At 39.9% G+C, this 22,951-nt stretch overlaps 1 protein-coding gene across 1 annotated transcript in view; it reads left to right on the plus strand.

The window, feature by feature from the left end:
• NBAS (NBAS subunit of NRZ tethering complex) overlaps window positions 1–22,951 on the plus strand; it is a 312,019-nt gene that overhangs the window by 25,648 nt on the left and 263,420 nt on the right. Inside the window, exons 7-9 of the mRNA XM_070451500.1 lie at window positions 154–287; window positions 2,481–2,614; window positions 4,470–4,568. Of these exons, the coding sequence (XP_070307601.1) occupies window positions 154–287; window positions 2,481–2,614; window positions 4,470–4,568 (367 nt within the window). The remainder of the gene's footprint in view (window positions 1–153; window positions 288–2,480; window positions 2,615–4,469; window positions 4,569–22,951) is intronic.

The following is a 22,951-nucleotide window of genomic DNA, read 5'->3' on the forward strand; positions in this document are numbered from 1 at the left end:
CTTGAAGTGGCTTTTTGGGAGCTGTTCTTTTCTCCTGAATGGGAGTGTTAGAGACCTTTAGGAAATGATGTCATACTTGAATACTCTTCTTGCTGCAGAAACTGTATGTTAACTATCTTTATAATGTTAAAAGCACTTCCTTTTTCATTCTAGTTCCAAAAGACCCAAAACCGCAGTGGAGGCGTGTGGCGTGGAGTTACGACTGCACTCTGCTGGCCTATGCTGAAAGCATGGGGACTGTGAGGGTGTTTGATCTCATGGGAAGTGAGCTCTTCGTTATTGCTCCGGTACGTACATGCCCCAAAACTGCCTTTTATGTATAGGTGCTTGAGTGAATGAGTGAATGTGATAGAAGAGGAAATATAAATCAGGATAATAAGCTGTGGAGTTAAGATCTTAGATCTCGTTAGAGAGCTGTTTGTGGAATATGTCATCTTTGTGTTTTGAAATGTACTATGCAGACATCAGTTCAGTTCAGTCACTCAGTTGTGTCCGATTGTTTGCAGCCCCATGGACTGCAGTATGCCAGGCTTTCCTGTCCATCACCAACTCCCGGAGCTTACTCAAACTAATCTACCATTATTACAAGATGGTAGTAAGTCAGCACTAAATAAGAGGTGTGGAAAGTGGTAATAAAGTTCCAGTGAAGGAAAGAAGTCAATGGGCCATTGGAACAGAACCAGCCTGAGAGGAGTTAGAATTTGTTACCCTAAAGGGGTAGAAATTGAGATGGAAGGTGAAGAAAAAAAAAATTAATGGTGGTAGTAACTTATATTTGTGTAGTGCTTTGTATTTCATTAATGACTGATGTATATTCCTGTGTAATATTCACAACACCCCTTGAGTAGACTGGGTACATCTATCCTCATTTTACAGTTTAGAGAGTTTAAACTGTGAGGAAGTAAAATGACTTTTCCCCTGGTAATCCAGTTAATTAGTGTCTCTTTTAGGAATTCAGTGCTTTTTTTTTTTTTTTTTTTAACTTTGTATCCTTCCTCAAGTGAACAAAATACAGGGGCAGGAAGAACAGTGGTCCTAATTCCAGCTCTATTTTATAATCACCTGTGAAGCTTTATAAAGAACAGAAAATGAAACAAAACAAATTACTGGATTTCCCAGGCTACACCCAGAGAAAGTCTGACTTAATTGATCTGAGTGGGACCTGAAGATATGTCATGTTTCAGGTCTTTCAACTGATTCTAGTGAGAAGCTGGGAGTGAGAACCAAGGATATAGAGAATGGTTTTTGTTCAAAAATGAGTGGAAAAACTTGAAAAAGTACACTGTGCTCATGTTATAGAAGTTCTGGGGAACCAAACAAAGAAGGTTTAATTACTGTTTTCTAGAGTAGTACTGTTTGTGCTAAGTGACTTCAGTTGTGTCCGACTCTTTGGGACCCTATGGACTGTAGCCTGCCAGACTGTTCTGCCCATGTGATTCTCTAAGCAAGAATACTGGAGTGGTTTGCCATGCCCGCCTCCAGGGGATCTTCCCCACCCAGAGATCGAACCCACGTCTCTTACATTTCCTGCCTTGACATTGGGTTCTTTACCACTAGCGCCACCTGGGAAGCCCCAACACTGTGTTCAATAGAAATTTAATGTGATCTGTATATGTGATCACATGTAATGTAAAATTTTTCAGTAACATTAAGTTCAACTGGTGAAATTAATTTTATTTAACATATCCAAAATGATTACACGTTGAAATGACTAAAAATTATCAATGAAATATTTCACATTATTTCTTTGGTACTAAGTCTTTGAAATTTGGTGTGTCTTTTTATGTTTTTAGCTTATCTCTGTTTGTATATATCAGATGTTTCATAGCCACATGTGGCTACACCATTGACATTTTATTGAGTGGTTCTAGACAGTGAGGGTCCACTCAGGGTGGTGAATGTGCTTCCTAAGATGCACTTGCCTCCAGGTCTTTAGCAAATATAGCCTGATATTTACTTGATGGAAAAAGGCTGGTATTGAGTGACTGTTTAAGAGTCCTTTTCTTTAAATTGCCAATTAGGCAAGTTGAAATAACTGGAGACTTCTTTCTTTTCTCTTTCTTTTTAATGTAACACTGGTTACTACTGATAGTGGAAATTAACATTTGTGAGCTTATATCTGAATTCTCTATCTTATAATTCTTTGAGGCTGAATGATAGAATTAGTTTTTTTTTTTTTTTTATTTTTCTCCCTTTATTTTGCAATGGAAATATAGTCTTAACAGCAATTCACTTAACTAGGTGAACATCTCACCCAAAGAGGATGCTGTGGTTCCAGCCTGTGGTTGGGAGGGCTGGTCTAGACTAGGATGTGTAGTTCTGGGCCCTTTGGCTTAGTAGATGATTCTTCATATACGATCAGTTCTGGGGCTATCTTAAGGTATGCCTGGCAAGGCCAGTGTCTTGAATATCCTTTCATTATACATGTGGTAACTTATATCTAGTATTTTTTAGTGACTTAATTTCTTTCTCTTCCATAGGCATCTAGTTTAGCAGGTGATTTGAGCTATGCCATTGCTGGGCTGATATTTTTAGAATATAAAGCAAGTGCACAGTGGTCTGCAGAACTCTTGGTCATCAATTACCGAGGAGAACTTAGAAGCTACCTTGTAAGGTAAAAATACACTTTATTTGAGATGCCCTGTTTGAAATAATGTTTACTTCCTTGCTTTAGTGTTAGATTTTGGTGCCTTTTTTTTCCTTTCAACATTTAATTATGAAAAATTGCAAATATAAAAGGAAGGTTGATTTACTGTATATCACAAGGAACCTGTAGTCAATGTCTTGTAACAACCTATAGTGGAAAATAATCTGAAAAATAATATATGTGTATTACTGAATTACCTCACTCTGTACCTGAAACTTTGTAAGTCAACTGTACTTCAATACAATAATCATGTTAAGAAAAAAAGGGGAGATATATTCATTCACACTTAAGAGAAATTTAAAAGGATCCACTGTTACTCTATGCTTTGTTAAATAAACCTGTATATAATTTTAAAAAGAAGGTTGAAAGAATTTTGTAGTAAGCTCTCATATACCTCCACTTAAACTCTTGCTTAGCATTTTGCTTTACATACTGTGTCATATTTCTATCTATTTCTCTGGCCATTAATCAGTCCTATTTTTTAATGTATTTCAGAGTCACTACTTATTATTTTAGTATAGTGATAGTGAAGTTGCTCAGTCGTGTCTGACTCTTTGTGAACCCATAGACTATAGCCTACCAGGCTCCTCCGTTCATGGGATTTTCCAGGCAAGAATACTGGAATGGGTTGCCATGCATATTTTAGTATGCATATGATTAATTAAAGTTCAGAATGTATTTACGGTTTTCTTTTGATCGAGAAAATTTGCATGCAATGAAATGCACAGATCTTAACTGTACCAGCCAGTGAATTATAACATGCATACACTTGTGCAATTCAAAGCCCTGCCAAGATACAGAACACTACCATCAAGCAAGAAAGTTCCCTCATGCCTCTTCCTAGTAAAAGCTTTGTCCATACCCACCCTCAGAGGAACTGCTGTTTATAATTTTTCTTCATCATAGATTGGTTTTGCCTGTCTTAGTGATTTACACTAATAGACTTATAGAGTATGTACTGTTTTAGTTCAAGTCTTCTTTCATTTCAGCGTATGTTGAGATTTATCCTTATTTTTACATGCATCAGTAGTTTATTCTTTTTATGGCTGCTTAGTACTTCATTGTATGACTATCTCACTAGTCTTAGTTTGGGTTGTTATAACAAAATACTGTAACTGGGTGGCTTATCAATAACAGAAATTTATTTCTGACAGTTCTGGAGGCTGGAAGTCTGAGATCAGGGTTCCAGCCTGGTCAGGTTCTGGTGAGAGCTCTTTTTTGGGTACAGACTGCCCACTTTTTCTTATATCCACACATGATAGAGAGACAGCTAGTTAGCTCTCTAACCTCTTATAAAGACACTTAACCCATCTTGACCTGATAGCTCCCTAAGATACCACCTCCAGATATCATCACATTGATATTAGGGTCTTAAATGAATTTGAGGGGATACAAACATTCAATCTGTGGGGATCACAAATCCTCAGTCCATAGCACTCCTGATCTGTTTATCCATTCTTTTGATGGAGCTCCCAGTTTCCAATTTTGTAAATAAAACAGCTGTGACCATTCTTGTGTGTCTTTATGGGTAAATGCTTTCATTTCTCTTGGGTCAGTATCTTTGAGTGGAATTCCTGAGTCATAAGGTAGATATAGTTTGTTTTTTTATAAGAAATTGCCAGACCTTTTTCAGAGTGGGTATAGCATTCATAGTCCTACTAATAATTTATCAGAGTTCTGGTGGTTTTACATCCTCAGCAATATTTAAGGATATAAATTTGGTGGTGTCTATCTTTATAATTGTAGACATTTTAATGGGTATTTAGTGGCATCTCACTGTGGTTTAATGGTATTTATTTGTTACTTACCTTCTTAAATTTAGTGTTGGAACACATCAGAGCTATCAGGAGAGCCACTGTTTCAGCTTCAGCAGTCATTATCCTCATGGAATCAACACAGCTATTTACCATCCCGGGCACAGGTAAGCAGCCATTTGCTCTCGTATTTAGTGGAGTATTAAAGTGGATGTAGAAGTCTTGGCACAGTTTCAGAGGGAAGAAATTGTCTGTTCTGATTTTTATTTTGGCTTCATTTCCTCCTCTTGTGTATAGTTGCCTTAATGTCTGTGGGGTTGTTGACGCCCCCTTCTGAACATTCATGCTCATCTGCCTGGCACACTGGGCTTCTTGGAGCCAGAATGGGCACTGGGAACATTCACTGAGGAATGTCTTCTCTCTTTGTTCTCTGCGTCTGTTCATATTTGTAAAATGAAGATAATACAGAGCACATCGCATTGTCGAGGCAGTTAAAAAGCAGTGCATATGAAATGCCCTGGCATGGAAGGACCTCAGTTGCTGTTCTTCCCTTCTTTTGTCCTTTGCAAGTTGGGGCTGCACTGATTATTGCATAGTCAATTTCTGCCACTCCAAGCACAACTCCGAGATACTGTGGACTCAGTTCCAGACTTCTGCAATAAAAGGGATATTGTTGCAACAAAGGGAGTCACACACATTTTTGATTTCTTAGTGCCCATAGAAGTACATTTACATTATATTATAATTTTAAGTGTGCAATAGCATTATGTCTAAAAAAAAGTACATACCTTAATAATAAAGTACAAAACAGTTAATGGTAGTAACATCAAAGATCACTGATCTCAGATCATCATAACAAATATATTAATAATGAAAAAGTTTGAAATATTGAGAGAATTACCAAAATGTGACACAGAGACACGCAGTAGTTGCGTTTGGAAAACTGACACTTTTAGACTTGCTCTATGTGAGGCTGCCACAGACTTTCGGTTTGTAAAACAAAAAGGCTGTATCTGTGAAGTGCAATAAAGCAAAACAGAGTGAAACAAGGTTGGCCTGTGTGTTTGATTCTTCCTGTGTGCCACTTATCCATGTATTTGCCAGCTACATGGAGGGTTACCTAAAACTTTTGACATTTACTGCTTCCCATGATTTCTCCCTTTGACTTTGTTATTTGTGAATAAAATTTACATATATTTTATAAATTAGTCATGCTAACTTTTTGGTTCTCTAAAAGGGAGGAATATCAAATTGAGCCAGGCAAACCTTGCTTGAGTTCTGAAGTTTGAGACTTACCCTATTGGCAAGTACTTAAACTCTGATCCTCAAGTATTTTAATTGAAAATGTATGAAAGTTTTCTTTCTGTTCGATTATAGGTCTGTCATTTTTGGTTCAGAATGTCATGAAGTTTTTATACTAAAGAGTACACACACCCACCTGTACAGCTCCAATGAATTCCTGTTTATACTTTCTTGATCCCGTCCCCTCTGGTCCCATGTTGATAGCCACTGTCCTAAGTTTTGCTTAGATCTCTTGCTTTCTTTATAGTTTTACCACTTATTCATATTTAGTTATGATACATAATGTATTTGTTATTGTTGTTCAGTTGCTAAGTAGTGTCTGACTCTTTGCGATCCCATGGACTACAGCACGCCAGGTTTCCCTGTCCTTCACTATCTCCTGGTGTTTGCTCAAACTTGTTTCCATTGAGTTGGTGATGCCATCCAACCATCTCATCCTCTGTCACCCCCTTTTCCTCTTGCCCCCCTCAATCTTTCCCAGCATCAGGGTCTTTTCCAGTGGGTTGACTCTTTGCATTAGGTGGCCAAAGTATTGGAGCTTCAGCATCAGTCATTCCAATGAATCAGTTCAGTTCAGTTGCTCAGTCGTATCCGACTTTTTGCGATACCATGCATCGCAGCACGCCAGGCCTCCCTGTCCATCACCAACTCCTGGAGTTTACTCAAACTCATGCCCATCGAGTCGGTGATGCCATCCAGCCATCTCATCCTCTGTCGTCCCCTTCTCCTCCAATCCCTCCCAACATCAGGGTCTTTTCCAATGAGTCAACTCTTCGCATGAGGTGGCCAAAGTATTGGAGTTTCAGCTTCAGCATCAGTCCTTCCAATGAATACCCAGGACTGATCTCCTTTAGGTTGGACTGGTTGGATCTCTTTGCAGTCCAAGGGACTCTCAAGAGTCTTCTCCAACACCATAGTTCAGAAGCATCAATTTTTCAGTACTCAGCTTTCCTCACAGTCCAACTCTCACATCCATACATGAACACTGGAAAAACCATAGCCTTGACTAGACGGACCTTTGTTGGCAAAGTAATGTCTCTGCTTTTTAATATGCTATCTAGGTTGGTCATAACTTTCCTTCTAAGGAGTAAGCATCTTTTAATTTCATGGCTGCAATCACCATCTGCAGTGATTTTGGAGCCCACAAAAATAAAGTCTGACACTGTTTCCACTGTCTCCCCATCTATTTCTCATGAAGTGATGGGACCAGATGCCATGATCTTAGTTTTCTGAATATTCAGGGTTAATTTCTCTTAGGATTGGCTGGTTTGATCTTACTGTCCAAGGGACTCTCAAGAGTCTTCTCCAGCACCAGTTTTTGAAAGCATCAATTCTTGGACACTTAGTCTCCTTTATGGTCCAACTCTCACATCCGTACGTGACTACTGGAAAAAACATAGCTTTGACTATATGGACCTTTGTAGGCAAAGTGATGTCTCTGCTTTTTACTATGATGTCTAGGTTTGTCATATGAATATGTAAATGGAATCACATAGGACAGGGGTCCCCTAGCCCAGGGGTGCAGATGGATCATACAGCAGGAGGTCAGCAGCATCATCTGCCTCTCTCCCATAGCTCTCATTATCCTCTGAATCATCCCCCCAACTCTGGCTTTTGCTTTGTGTATTTCATGATGACTCCTCCATTGTCTGTCTTTTTTTTTTTTTTAACCAAGGTCAGTATTAGACGTCCTAGCAGTATTTCAGGAAGGTAAGTGAGGTTCTCTTGGGATCATAGGTTTGAAATTATCATACACTCAGTAGTTATTACATGATAATAACTTGTCATAAGTGAGACTATATTCATTATTTCTTAAGGCTTTCACTTTGTGGCATAGGATGTAAGTAAATAAAGGTATTTCTGGAGGAGTGGTCTCAAAATGAAAGTTTTGGAAAGGTGAATTATGAAACCACTGAAGGAGAGCCTCTTCTTGGTTTTGCAGTCATATACAATTTGTGACAGCAGTCAGCTTGGAGATGGATGACTATATTAAGGTTTCTGAATGAGAATTGTTATAAAGCAAGGAATACATGTAAATGCCTTGTTGTGCATGACAAAAATATTGCTAGTTGTTTATATTTTCCATTATTTGATCTTTTTTTAACAAAAGAACCTGAAATATTCATCATATTTTTTATTTATTTTTGGTTACTCTAGTAATGTGAGCCTGTGGTATTTTTCATCCACAAGGATTCTGTAAATGTGAAATAAATCAGCCAGACTGGAGTTAGGATAAATTGGTAATACACAAACTCAAGGTTTTATTGAGAGCACTGTTGAAGAAGAGAAATTGAGGTGGTAAGTTGGGTAATACGAAAGAAAAATTAGTTGAGAAGCTTTGGGATAAGCTCTGTGGATTTGCTGATTTTGACTTTTCTTTTTCATCTTCTACTCACAGCCTAAGAATGCATTTTATCCTCTCCAGACTATCTCGTATTCCAGTTTTGCTCTCCCTCCTACACTTACCCAGACACTTCCTCCTGTTTTCTGTTCTCGGTGTTGCCTTTGTGTGTTAGTTTTGGCTTATGTTGTACCGGGATTCCAGCTAGGAGGAATCTCGTACCTCTGCATGTTTAGAAGGGGCTACATTAAACTTTTAGTACAGGTGGGTTGTGCGCCTGGTGGTGATTAGGTTGTGGTGCTGCCCTCCAGGAGTGGACAGTCTATTTTGGGAGTCACACATTCACAAATAAGGGCATGCACGTAATATGAGTAAGTTAAAATACAATACAGTAGTCTGCCCTATCCACAGGGTGTATGCCCCAAGACCATCAGGGGATGCCTGAAACTTCATATAGTACTGAACCCTGTATATAGTGTCCCCCCCCCACACACATACATACATACCTGTGGTAAAGTTTAATTTATAAATAAGGCACAGAGAATATTTGAACTGCCATCATCACTACTCTTGTGCTTGGGGCCGTTTTTAAGTAAAATAAGGCTTACGTGAACACAAGCATTGCAGTGCCTCACCATCCAGCTCTGATAACGTGGATGGCTAATGAGTGCCTGAAGGGTGGGGCGCACTGGCCAAAGGCATGTCATCTCTCGGGGCAGGGTGTAGCAGAATGGCACAGGAAGGTGCGGGATTTCGTTACACTACTGAGTGGTGTGCAGTTTAAAACTTGTAAACTGTTTATTTCTGGAATGTTCCACTTCATGTTTTTGGACTGCAGTTGACTGTGGGTAACTGAAGTTGCAAAAGGTGAAACTGTGGGTGGGTGGGACTACTGTTTATATTTTTAAATGACAGCTTCCACTTTCACCAGCTTTTTGTTGTTCTTGTTGTTTTGAGGTTTTGATCCTAATTTTATTGTAAATTTCTACAAACAAAATCTGACTTATTTAACTTTGAGCCTCCAACAGTTCTTTTATAACTGCTGAAAGGTAATTAGTGTTGGAAGCTAACTTTTTCTAGGTCCTGAATTATATTTCAACAAACACAAAAGGTGGAAAACAAGCCTCTTTTCTTGGTCCCTTTTGAGAAGCCACTCATTCTTGGAATCCTTGATGACGCTTTGGTATTTTAAGTGTATAATTCAGTGATTTTTAATAAATATGTAAGTTTGTGCAAGTTCTACGCCAGTAAGTTCTAGAATATTTCCAGTGCTCCTAAAGATCTCTCATTCCCGTGAGTTTCATGGAATGTAAATCACAACTTCAGTAAAACTGTAATAAAGAGTGAATTGGAAAGAAAAAAGATCCTTTAAGCAGGTTTTCATTTGAACACTTTCTTTTTAAGTTTTAAAATTACTTTTAATTCACATATAGTAAAAAGGGTGTATGTTTTTTACAAAAACTATTGAAGTATAGTTGATTGACAATGTTATATTTCTTCTTTACTGTAAAATGACTCAGTTGTACACGTATGTATTCCTTTCCATTATGATTTCTCATAGGATATTGGATATAGTTTCCTGTGCTGTACAGTAGGACCTTGTTTATCGTCTCCTTTCTAATAGTGAAGTTCTACTGATCCCAAACTCCCATTCCTTCCCTCCCTTCCCCTCCCGCCCCCTGGGCAACCACAAGCGTGTTCTCTATATCTGTGAGTCTGTTTTTACAGATACGTTGATTTGTATCATATTTTAGATTCCACATATAAGTTATATCATGTGATATTTGTCTTTTTCTTTCTGACTTTAATCTCTGGGTCCATCCATGTTGCTTCAAATGACATTGCATATTTCTTAATGAGTGAGTAATACATCAGTTTTGTGTGTGTGTGTGTGTATACACACCCCATCCTCTTTATCCACTCGTCTGTTGATGGACATTTAGGTTGTTTCGATATCTGGCTAAGTGATACCCTTGGCTATTATAAATAGCACTACTGTGAATACAGTGGTGCATGTATCTTTTTGAATTATAGTTTCGTCTGGATATATGCCCAGGAGGTGGACTGCAGGATCATAGGGCTACTTTAGTTTTCTGAGGAATCTCTATACTGTTTTCGCTAGTGGTTGCACCAACTTACATTCCCACCAACTGAACACTTTTATCTTTATGTTAAGAAAGATACCCAGGTTTATGTTAAGAAAGATACCTATGTTTCATATGGTCTATAGGGAAAAACCATGATTGATTAATAATGTTTCATGGTTGTGTTAAGGATTAATTCAAGCATTTGAGTGATTTCCCCCCCTTTTAGTCACCTGTGTTAAGCCAGATACAGATTCTACAAAAAGAATGTGAGACAACATTTACAAGGAGTAATAAGCTAGGTTGTCAGCTTGCCTGTATATAGAGAACAGTTAGGTAGGAGTGAACTGGCTAAAGAGTAGTTGGGTGATTGCATTCTTCTGAATGTGCACTCATAGTATTTGCTACTATTCTGTGCAGGTCTCAGAAGATGGACGAGGAGATCGTCTTTAGAAAGCTGTTAATTTTAGGGGATACTGAGGAACACTTTAAGTAATGGCATACTGCAGCACTAAAGGGCTGTGTCTCCGGATTTGGTCATCTCTTGTGGGTTTCTGATTTCCCCTAAACAGCATGCAGCATTTTATTTATTTTATTTTTAAAAATTTATTTATGTTTAATGGAAGGATAATTGCTTTACAGTATGGCATTGGTTTCTACCAAGCATCAACATGAATCAGCCATAGGTTTACCCATGTCCCCTCCCACTTGAATATCCCTCCCTCAGCGTTTTTAAATGCAGGCGTCCTTCACATTCATTTACTTACCATATTCCCTTTATCCCATGAGTTGTACTTAGTGGGGGGATCAAAAATGTCATGTGTGCATGAGCTCTCAGGAGACATGACAACCTCACTGGAACAGAAGGGAAAGGAATCAGTCCTGGGCGTGGGCTGGGAAGCGGTGTGGGTAGGGTAGGCAGAGGGCCTACCATCTCAGCACATCACCCGCAGTTAGGGAAATGTCCCACAAATGTGTTACCTTTATCCTGTGGAGGAGAGAGTGTTGAGAATACCCTACCTTAAGGGTTTGCCGAAGAGCATGAGTAAAGTTTTATTCTTTTATAAGCTGTAAGATCCATATAGACCTATGAGATGCTTTGGGGAGCTAATCAGTGAGCCTTTACATCCATTACATTGCTGTAAAATTGCCCGTCTTTCTTTCTGGTTCCTAAGGTCATATATATTCTGTGAGAATCAGGTCGGTGGTGTGTAAAAGATATACTGTATTGACAGCTGGAGCAGCAGTTAGGTCTAAATTGCATTAGGAAATTTCTCATAAGCCCTAGCTAGATAAGATTTAATAATTTTATGAAAGAGTGCTTCTAGAAAAGGAATGAGTGCCATAGTCCTGATCCTTGTTGATTATCTTCCACTGCAGCGAGAGAGTGTTTGGCCTTTGATAATGTAGGGGCTATTGACATTTGAGAGATTAATGTGCAGCTTTGTAGCTGGCAAGTGTGAATGTCAGAAATTGAGTATCTTAACTTACATTAAGGAGCTTTTCATGTTGCCTTTCAAATGCTCATTCTTCCAGTGTGAGCAAATTCTTCTTTCCATGAGTTCAGGTTGGTTTTTAGAAGAGAAACGAAGAGGTCCTGTTGTTAGATGAGAAAGCTCCATCGTCTTGGCAGAGAGGAAGCTCCGTAGATGTGAATTAAGGAACTTGCTGAGCTTCATGGACTAACTTTTCTTTTTTTCTTAAACAAGTATTTGTTTCTGGTGAGGTAGGGAAGTCTTGGCCACATCCTGTGATCTGTTTTTATCCAGAATATATTACAGATAGGGAGACATGCATGACTCAGAAGCATCTTGGTTCTTAGCAGCCTTCAGCTGTCTTTTAAGTCAATGACAGTGCTTTATTACTTTTACTTTTCTTTGGCCTAACATTGAAAAAAAATTATTTGGAAATCATTGTTAACCCATCCATCAGTCCTCTACATGGAGAGTCTTTGAGAGAAGAGGCTAGTTCTCATTATGTTATAGTTATTTACACTTAAATGGGCCCTTGTAGGCCTTGATAAAGTTTTGAATTCCTACAGGTGGTAAATAACCAGTCTTTGTCTCTCCTCTCTGAGTGTTGTGGTTGTAGTTTAACCTGATATATGATAACTTTGTATGTCAGTGAATTTCATTAATCTTAAGCAGGGTATTTTGTACCTGGGTTATACTCCCTCCCACCCTGCCCCCCTGGCCCCTAACTTTAAGGACTATTTCCACAATCCTTCTGAAGAATTTATGGAAATAAAATTTTAAGAAGTGACTTGGACCAGATTGAATTTCTTCTTATACTTGGAGTGATGCCAGCTATTGTGGATCTCTCTTGGAAGTAAAGAGATGAAAGAAGATGATTATGTTTGGTTATTTTATAGGAATTAAGGAATGATGCTTAATTATGGTTTATATACAAAAAGAAAATTTAAAAAATACATTTGTGATGTGATAGAATGTATACCGGATTCAGTTCAGTTCAGTTGCTCCGTCGTGTCTGACTCTTTGCAACCCCATGGACTGCAGCACGCCAGGCTTCCCTGTCCATCACCAACTCCCAGAGTTTACTCAAACTCATGTATGTTTGGTCAGTGATGGCATCCAACTATCTCATCTTCTGTCATCCCCTTCTCCTCCCACCTTCATTCTTTCCCAGATCAGGGTCTTTTCAAATAAGTCAGCTCTTTACATCAGGTCACCAAAGTATTGGAGTTTCAGCTTCAGCATCAGTCCTTCCAATGAATATTCAGTGCTGATTTCCTTTAGAATGGACTGGTTGAATATCCTTGCAGTCCAAGGGACTCTCAAGAGTCTTCTCCAGTACCACAGTTCAAAAGCATCAATTCTTTGGCGCTCAGCTTTCTTTATTGTCCAATTCTCACATCCATACATGACTACTGGAAAAACCATAACTTTGACTAGACGGACCTTTGTTGGCAAAGTAATATCTCTGCCTTTTTAATATGCTCTCTAGGTTGGTCATAGCTTTTCTCCCAAGGAGCAAGTGTGTTTTAATTTCATGGCTGCATTCACCATCTGCAGTGATTTTGGAGCCCCCCAAAATAAAGTCTGACACTGTTTCCCATTGTTTCCCCATCTATTTGCCATGAAGTGATGGGACCAGATGCCATGATCTTAGTTTTCTGAATGTTGAGTTTTTAAGCCAGCTTTTTCACTCTCCTCTTTCATTTTCATCAAGAGGCCCTTCAGTTACTCTTCACTTTCTGCCGTAAGTGTGGTGTCATCTGCATATCTGAGTTTATTGATATTTCTCCTGGCAATCTTGATTCCAGCTTGTGCTTCATTCAGCCCGGCATTTTTCATGATGTACTCTGCATATAAGTTAAATAAGCAGGGTGACAATATACAGCCTTGATGTACTCCTTTCCCAACTTGGAATCAGTCCGTTGTTCCATGTCTGATTCTAACTGTTGCTTCTTGACCTGCATGCAGGTTTCTCAGGAGGCAGGTAAGATGGTCTGGTATTCCCATGTCTTGAAGAATTTTCCACAGTTTCTTGTGATCCACACAACCAAAGGCTTTGGCATAATCAGTATGCCAGCAGAAGTAGATGTTTTTCTGAAACTCTCTTGCTTTTTTGATGATCCAGTGGATGTTGGCAGTTTGATCTCTGGTTCCTCTGTCTTTTCTAAATCCAGCTTGAATATCTGGAAGTTCACAGTTCATGTACTGTTGAAGCCTGGCTTGGAGAATTTTGAGCATTACTTTGCTAGCATGTGAGATGAGTACAATTGTGCAGTAGTTTGAACATTCTTTGGCATTGCCTTTCTTTGGGATTGGAATGAAAACTGACCTTTTCCAGTCCTATGGCCACTGCTGAGTTTTCCAAATTTGCTGGCATATTGAGTGCAGCACTTACACAGCATCATTTTTGAGGATTTGAAATAGCTCAATTGGAATTCTATCGCCTCCACTAGCTTTGTTCATAGTGATGCTTCCTAAGGCCCACTTGCCTTCCTATTCTAGGATGTCTGGCTCTGTGTGAGTGATCACACCATCTTGGTTATCTGGGTCATGAAGATCTTTTTTGTACAGTTCTTCTGTGTATTCTTGCCACCTCTTCTTAATATCTTCTGCTTCTGTTAGGTCCATACCATTTCTGTCCTTTTTGTGCCCATGTTTGCATGAAATATTCCCTTGGTATCTCTAATTTTCTTGCAGAGATCTCTAGTCTTTCCCATTCTGTTGTTCTCTATTTCCATGATCACTGAGGAAGGCTTTCTTACCTCCCCTTGCTACTCTTTGGAACTCTGCATTCAAATGGGTATATCTTTCCTTTTCTCCTTTGCCTTTAGCTTCTCTTCTTTTCTCAGCTATTTGTAAGGCCTTCTCAAACAACCGTTTTGCCTTTTTGCATTTCTTTTTCTTGGGAATGGTCTTGATCCCTGCCTCCTATAGAATGTCAGGAACCTCTGTCCATAGTTCTATAGGCACTCTGTCTGTCAGATCTAATCCTTTGAATCTATTTGTCACTTCCATTGTATAATTGCAAGGGATTTGATTTAGGTCATACCTGAATGGTCTAGTGGTTTTCCCTAGTTTCTTCGATTTAAGTCTGAATTCGTTAATCAGGAGTTCATGATCTGAGCCACAGCCAACTCCCTGTCTTGTTTTTGCTGACTGTATAGACTTCTCCGTCTTTGGCTTCAAAGAACATAATCAGTCTGATTTAGGAATTGACCATATGGTGATTTCCATGTGTAGAGTCGTCTCTTGTGTTGTTGGAAGAGGGTGTTTGCTGTGACCAGTGCATTCTCTTGGCAAAACTCTGTTAGCATTTGCCCTGCTTCATTTTGTACTTACTCCAAGGCCAAATTTGCCTGTTACTCCAAGTATCTCTTGACTTCCTACTTTTACATTCCAGTCCCCTCTGATGAAAAGGGTGTCTTTTCATCATACTGTACTGTACATGCACTGGATTGGGAGACAGGAAATATTTGCTACCTGTTAGCTCTGTGACCTCAGGACAAGTCACTCTTTTTGGGTCACATTTTGCTGGCACTGCACTGGACACAGACAGTAGGTGGCGGTTTTAGCAAGCTGCTTGAGCACAAGGATGCCTCGTGCAGACTACTAGGTGGTGTTTAACAGCAGATCTGTGGCCGTGATTTTGATATCAGACATTGTGGAAAGACCCACAGTGAAGGACAGCTGGCAGACAACAGTTAGTAGGATTCAGTGAGGGTGGGGTAGGGTTTGAAGACAAGACTTATTTTCCTGAGTGGACAAGTTTGAGCAATTGGAATAGAAGGTGAGAATTTGGCTTCAGAACCTGGGCAGTTCTGAAATCAGAATTCAAAGTAGACATGGAATAGATCAGATAGAGGGATGCTGAACATGTTATATTGTGCCTTTGCAGTGAAGTTGCCTAAATCCATCCTGATGCTTAGGAGGGGGTTAGGATTTTAGATTATCATCATTGACATCAACTGTGGATTAAGGGAAGGCATCTGGGGCAGAGACGTCCAAGAAATTCAAGCTGAACAGAATTTTCAATAAGCAACTGGTAAGATTTTTGTGGTAAGGAATGAAAGTGAAGTGAAAGTGTTAGTCGCTCAGTTGTGTCTGACTCTTAGCGACCTCATGGACTGTAGCCCGCCAGGCTCCTCGGTCCATTGGGTTCTCCAGGCAAGAATACTGGAGCGGTTAGCCATTTTTTTCTCCAGGGGATCTCCCCACCCCAGGAATTGAACCTAGTCTCCTGCATTGCAGGCACAGTCTTTACCATCTGAGACACCAGGGAAGCTCAGTAAAGAATCAGTTCAGTTCAGTCGCTCAGTCGTGTCCGAATAGTTAAGAGCAAAGTAAAATGAATTAAAATTGGGAACATTTCTGTGATCCTGAGAGAGGATTGTCTCCAATCTGTGAAGTAGTAGGTAATAGTTTTTGAGCCCTTATTTTGCCAGGCATGCTCTTAAGAACTTTTAATTTGGCGACATGTAATTATTCTCCCCCACCCACCCCTTCCTTGCTGGTCTATGCCACAAGCCTGTGGGTGATTGGACAGGGTACATACAAGAATTTCTCACTCTATTATTTCAGATTCATGTCCTTGACTTTAAGGAGTTTTAAGCCACTAGATGGCAGATTGTTTCAACAATGACTAGACAGAAGCCCCTTCTTAATAAACTGTTTATAATTCTTCTTGGAGTCAATCCGTAGGGTCACGTTTAGCTCTCCCAGTTCATTGGAATCTCACCTGGTGTGGTACGTAGGGGCACATGGTCCGTTCCTCCCTCCCTTTCCTCAGAGGGGGCTGGCCACCCTCTTCTCACTGCCTCTTGCTCTGTCCTGGCCTCTCATTTAATTCACTCCGTGTGTTTTTTGGCTCCATCACTTACAGCTTATTTTTCTTGTCTGGTACCGACATCCTGCTTTGAGTTTTAGACTCTTAGAATGTCAGAGCTGGCAAAGAGTTTCATCCATCACTTGGCTCAGCCTGTTCATTTCTCAGGTGGGAGAACTGAAGCCGTGAGAGGTTAAGCCAAGGACGAGGACCCTGTGTCGGATTTATCTTCCAGCCCCAGCAGTTCTGTGCGCAGAGCCGTTTCCTGAATGAAACCGACATGTAAATGCTTTGAAGGATATAGACACAGTCTCTGTGTCCGAGTGGGTTAAGTTCAGTGATGGAGGCGTGCTTTAAGTAGCGGTTACAGTTTAGAAAGGAGAAGGTGATACGTGCTCAGGAAGAGAGCAGCATAAACCATCTCATGTTGTTAAGGACCCCTTCTAAGTTTCTGCCCTGCTCGCCTTTTACAGGCTGGGAGCACTCACGCCCTTTCTGAGCATCCTCCCAGCACACCGTTTACAGACTCAGCTCTGTGCTCTTGTACCTCGTGTTCTTGGCTGAGGAGGCTCTTTATCTGATCTCTTTATCTGCCAGGAAATTGTTGAAGGGATAAACCTTTCTCTGGTGTTAACCCTGTGACCTTTCCTTGACCTCGGCTCCCATGCAGCTAATTGGTCCTTCAGGCTTGCTTTGTGTCTAACTCAGGGGTCCCCGCGGGCGTGGTCCAGGTTGGCTCGTTCTTTCCCCTGGAGTGGACTGTGCTGTTGTCATTCTCGTGGGTGAATACATGTCCCCAGCCATCTGAGAAAGGAAGGTGCCTGAGCCTCACCCCACGGTTGGTACCGATGCTTTGGGAGAGCTAAGCTCGCCACTGCAAATTAATCTTGAGAATTAGAAGTGGTTTGTTAAAGTGAGCTCTTCATTTGTCTCACACATTCCTGATTGCTTAACACATGGTTTGCATTTATAATTTTGATGGCATGAAGGAAACTAATATTACAGTTACTTGAGTGCAAAGATATTTGAACCTAATATATCTGATTCCCTGACCCATGATTTTCCTATTTTCCACAAAATTTTGAGGTGAAAGATTATTGGGAAAGTTAATTCCTGTCTCCTGCTCTCTCGTTTCAGTTAACGAGAAGGGGTTTTAACTCTTCCACATAGTGTGCTTTAGTCTTCAGAATTTAATATGTGCTACAGAAATTTCGTATTACTTTTTATCTTTATAGAATAATTAAAAAAATAAGGGCTTGCTTCAAAATGTGATTCCTAAGATAAGTACTTAAGAACCTGATACTGTGTATTTAAGGAGGTTATGGTTGTCACTGCAGGTAAATATTCTGGGTGGAGGAAATTATTGCAACAGAAAATAACATTACTGATATAGTCTTAATTTTTGCAAAAATCTAGTGACCATTTCAATAGTAAATCACAGGATGCTTAAGATATAACTATTAATGTATAAATAGCTTCAGAATGCCACAAAGCAAATGATTTGCTAATTTAATTTTCAGTATTTGACAAGACTTGTGGGTTGATGCTAAGTGTTAAAGCCAATTTACTGAATTTTTTTTTCTTCCTGGGCTTCATTAATTGGAAGAAAGTTATGTACATAATTTGGAATACTGTATCTTGACTTTTAAGTTAGAAACAGAGAAAAGTACAGGGGATGTTTTAAAGAACACCTGAGAACCTACTATCCAGAATTAACAAATACTAAGATTTTTTTTTTTCCTAAAGGTGTGTGTGTATGTGTGTGTATAGAAAGTGAAAGTGAAGGTCACTCAATTGTGTCTGACTCTTTGGGACCCCATTTATAGTCCGTGGAATTCTCCAGGCCAGAATATTAGAGTGGGTAGCCTTTCCCTTCTCCAGGGGTTCTTCCCGACCCAGGGATCAAACCCAGGTCTCCCGCATTGCAGGTGAATTCTTTACCAGCTGAGCCACAAGGGAAGGCCGTGTGTGTATGTAGATACACCCGAATACATGCATGAGAGACAGTAGTGCAAACAAGTTCCTCCTTCTAGAGGCAACCTGCTGCCGTGGTTTTGGTGTGCAACCTTCCTTTATATATATATATATATATATTTTTTTTTTTTTTTTAAATATTTGGCTGTACCCATGTTGGTCACGACAAGTAGGGTCTTCACCACGCCATGTGGGATCTTTCTTTGCGGTGCACGGACTCTAGTTTGGCGTGTGGCTCAGTACTCGCGGTGGGTGGGTTTAGTTGCTCTGCAGCTTGTGAGGTCTTAGTTCCCTGCCCGAGAATGGAGCCTGTGTTCCTTGCATTGCAGGGCGGATTCTTTAACCACTGAACCACCAGGGAAATCTCTAGTGTATATTTTTATATTTGTTCTTTTTATACTGTATACGTTTCCCTGAACAATCGACTGAATTTGCACTTATTCATCCCTTTTAAACATTTAAAATATTTCTGATTTTTCTTCATTATAAACAGTGCTGTATGAGGTATTCTTTTGCCAAGAGATAAATATGCCTGTGTGAGAATTTCTCCAGAGTTATCTTAGAATGCAATTTGGAGAATTGTTTGGGGGGGGGCACATTTTTTAGATGTTGTCATATCCTTCTCCAAAATGATTGCTACAGTCTTACTAGTAGTTTTAAAGAGTTACTGTGTCTCTATAAACAGAGAGAGTGGCTGGTGTAAATCTTTGTTGGTTTAATATGCATTCTTGGCTTTTGTATTTCTCTTTTTGTGACTTATTCTCTGTGCATTTTTCTTTGTGACTGGTTGTTGGAGATCTTTATGGATTCTGTCTGCTAAAACATATCCTCTGTTAGTTTTATGTCTTATAAATAACTTTTCCTGGTGTGTGACCTGTCTTTGCACTTTATGGAGGGAAATTTTAGGTTTTAATATGGTCAGATTTGAAGGAGACCATCTTAATGACACTAGGGTGGGAAAGTGTTTGATGGGTCAGGATACACAGTGCATAAGCCGTGAAGAGAAAGTTTATCAGTGTGAATGAAGTTGACTCTTTTTATGTTAGTTATTTTAGTTAAAATTTTTTTTTTTATGGCCATGCTGCTCGGCATGTGGGATTTTAGTTCCCCAAGCAAGATTGAGCCCATGCCCCTTTCAGGGAAGTGGAGTCCTAACTTCTGGACCAGGGAAGTCCCTAGTTGGCTTTTTTTAGAACTCTACCCTCCCATGTGAATTTTGTTGAATATATTGTTTAGTTCCATTACATGTTTATTCAGTTCCATAAGAAATTCTGTTTTTTTTTTTAAATTTCTTTCAATTTGTAGACTAAGAAGAATTGGCATTTTTAAGGTATGGGGAGTTTGTCAAAGAACATGGTGAAAGTGAAAGTGTTAGTCGCTCAGTCGTGTCCGAATCTTTGTGACCCCATGGACTGTAGCCTGCCAGGTTCCTCTGTCCATGGGATTTCCCAGGCAAAAACACTGGAGTGGGTTGTCATTCCTTCTCTAGGGGATCTTCCTGACCCAGGAATTGAACTCAGGTTTCCCTCATTTTAGGCAGTTTCTTTACCATCTGAGCTACCAGGGAAGCCCAGAGAACATGGTATCTCTCTCTTTGTTTGTAACTTTGTATCTTTCAGGAACATTTTGAAATTTTCTTTCTGATGTTGTCCTTTACCAGATTCTCGCTTTAGTGTTGTCTGCTGCCCTCTTTATCAGTTTATGACTCCTCACCCCTGTTGCCAGGACCCCCATCCCCTGCCTCATCTTCTCATATCTTACTGCTGAAATCTAGGAAGAATGAGGAAGGGTGTGGAGAGGAGAGGACCCTGTAACATCTCTTTCTCTGTGCTACTTCAGGAGAAACTTGGAGCTTTAAATTTACTTACTCGGAAACATTTATTGCATGTATGGTGCTGGGACTTGCATTTCTCTCATTTCCATTGACTATTTTCAGTTAAGTTACATACTTTCACTTCATTTTGGTTAGTGCTGCCCAGGACACCTGTTCTAACACCGTAATCATGATGAAGAAGGTTTATTTGCTAAGTTAGGCATCAGTACCAACCTTTTTTCTTTTTTTTTCCCCCTTAATCACTAAGAGCTAAGCCCTCATCAACACTGAGTCCTGTAAAACAGTGAAATGATGGACCAAGTTAACATCTTGACTTGGGTTTGATACCCCTTGGCACATATAACTGAAGAGAAGTCTTCAGTAGATGTCACCTGGGTTATCATCTTCAGATATGGGTGTTACCTTAATTCTGTGCTCTCAGCTGTTCCTTATTTTCATGTGCTCTTAATTGGAGAGCGAGCTTTTTGAATGCAGGGAGCATACCTTGTTCATCCCTGTATGATCTCTGTATCAGGTAGCTGCTGGTTACCTGCCTTTTGACTATGCTGATGAAATCGTCTCATTCCCCCCTCCCTTTAAACACAAGCAAGCACACTTGTCTGCCTGCACGGGTGAACACACGCACGGCCTTGTAGCTGCAGCATCAGTGTCCCAAAGCTGCCATCCCATCTGGTGGGAACAATACATGATTAGTTCCATCATTCTGTCTCCTTTCCACTTACTCTTCAGTCTGGCGTGAATGGCAGAAAGGCTGTTTGGAAGTAGTTATTGAATCTCTTTCATTTTTAATCAAGCTTATCTTATTGTAGCCAATTTGATCTGTGTGTGACCGTGTTTATCAGAATTCATAGGGAGGAAATGTCTTCTAGAATTCAGATCAGGAGATGAAGAATGAAACTGAAATCTTAGTTAGCTGTCCTTCTGTAGTCAGGTAACATAAAGTTTTAGACATATATTTTAAAATCTAAAAATGAGGTATGGTATCTGTTACCTCCATGGCATAGTAGTGCAAACTAAATAATAATGTTTAACCGCTTGAAAAAAGTATTACGGTGTGTGTATGTGCATATATATATATACATGGTCAGTATTGCTCACTAAGTAGAGAAATTATTTCCATTCTCAGCATCTGTTTTGTCCTAGCCTTTTAGAGGTTTGTTGAATTCTCAGATTGTGTTTTATTTTTGTTATAACAATAGGCTACTAATTTTTAAAGATATGTCTTTGTGAGAATTGCATGTTTTTTGTTTGAAAAAGCGCTGTGACTAGATTCAGAAATGTAAACATTGAAAGCTACCTGTTTTGTTTCTATTTGTTCAGAGAAGTTTTTCCTAACAAATTGACTTAAAAATAAAAGTTCCCTATGGAAAATTTGTAGCATGATCATAGAAGACTATATGACTCCCTCGTGCCTGCTATTCAGGTTAACAGTGGACTCGTGGCCAGCATCACACCATCTGCGGCCTCAGCCGAGCCTCCACCCCCCGAGCCTAGAGTATCATGAAGTCAGTCCTGGACAGTGTAGTGTTTTGTCTGAATGTTCCAGTGTGTATTATTCAATAATAAGGACTCTTAAAAACGTGAACATGAAACCGTTTTCATTTATGAAGACCTGGAGAAGGATGTGGCTTATGTCTTCTGTTACTCCATCACCTAATTTTTACTGGGGACAACAGTGTTTCCCTTAAGACACCGGAAGTTTTACTTGCAAACCCTTTTCTTGTTTTTTGACGCGTGACTATGATGTCTTATATAGTGCCCTGCCAGATTTAATGCACATGACTTAACTTTAAAAGTCATGACTGTTGGGTTCCGTTTAGTTTGTGTGTAGTGGTCTTTTAACTTGTACTGCTTGTTAGATTGCTTTGCCCTGCTGGTACGTGTGTCGTTTGCTCAGTCGTGTCTGACTCTTTGTGACCCCGTGGACTGTAGCCTATGAGGTTCCTCTGTCCATGGGATTTTCCAGGCAAGAGTACTGGAGTGGGTTGCCATTTCCAACTGGCCTCTAATTGCAATGAAGTATAGCAAACAGTAAAGTGAACAAGTCATGATGTGGGGCTAAGCTACTGAGCAGTCTTACTTCAGTACAATTACTACTGTATAGTTGTGTCCCACCCACAGCATTCCTGGCTGTCATTTTTCCCCCTAGCATCTGTAACTGTGCCCTCATGACCTCCAGTGCACTGCTGTGGTTAATAGATACATGTCTGTGAGGTGACATATCTGTTTACGCTTATTAATTTTATTTATTGAGATATAGTTGCTTTGTCATGCTGTGTTGGTTTCTGCTGACTTTGAAGTGACTCACATCTATGTACACGTGTGTCCTCTCCCTCGCTGGCCTCCCTCCCGCCACCGTCCCACCGTCCAGGTCCCCAAAGGGCGCAAGCTGAGCTGCCTGTGCCGCACAGCAGGCTGCTGTCAGCTATCTGTTGTACACACGGTCGTGCATTTATGTCAGGGGTGTATCGGTTTATTTACGTTTATTGGTGTTGATACAGTGTCTCAGACACTCAATGACCAACCTGAAAACACTTCTTTTTACATTTCCAAGTTCTCATCTTGGTTTCAGATGTTTCAGTCTGTCATTGAAGGTGAAATTCTAGTTGAGAAACCATCTGGTCTATTGGTTGTCTTCTCTAAAATATTTACCTTCTAATTTTATTTCGGTTTTCCTTGTGGAAGTCAGCGTTTCCGCTCTCTTTGTTTTGATGTTGT

Source organism: Odocoileus virginianus, chromosome 2 (genome assembly GCF_023699985.2).
Source record: "Odocoileus virginianus isolate 20LAN1187 ecotype Illinois chromosome 2, Ovbor_1.2, whole genome shotgun sequence".
NCBI lineage: Eukaryota > Metazoa > Chordata > Mammalia > Artiodactyla > Cervidae > Odocoileus > Odocoileus virginianus.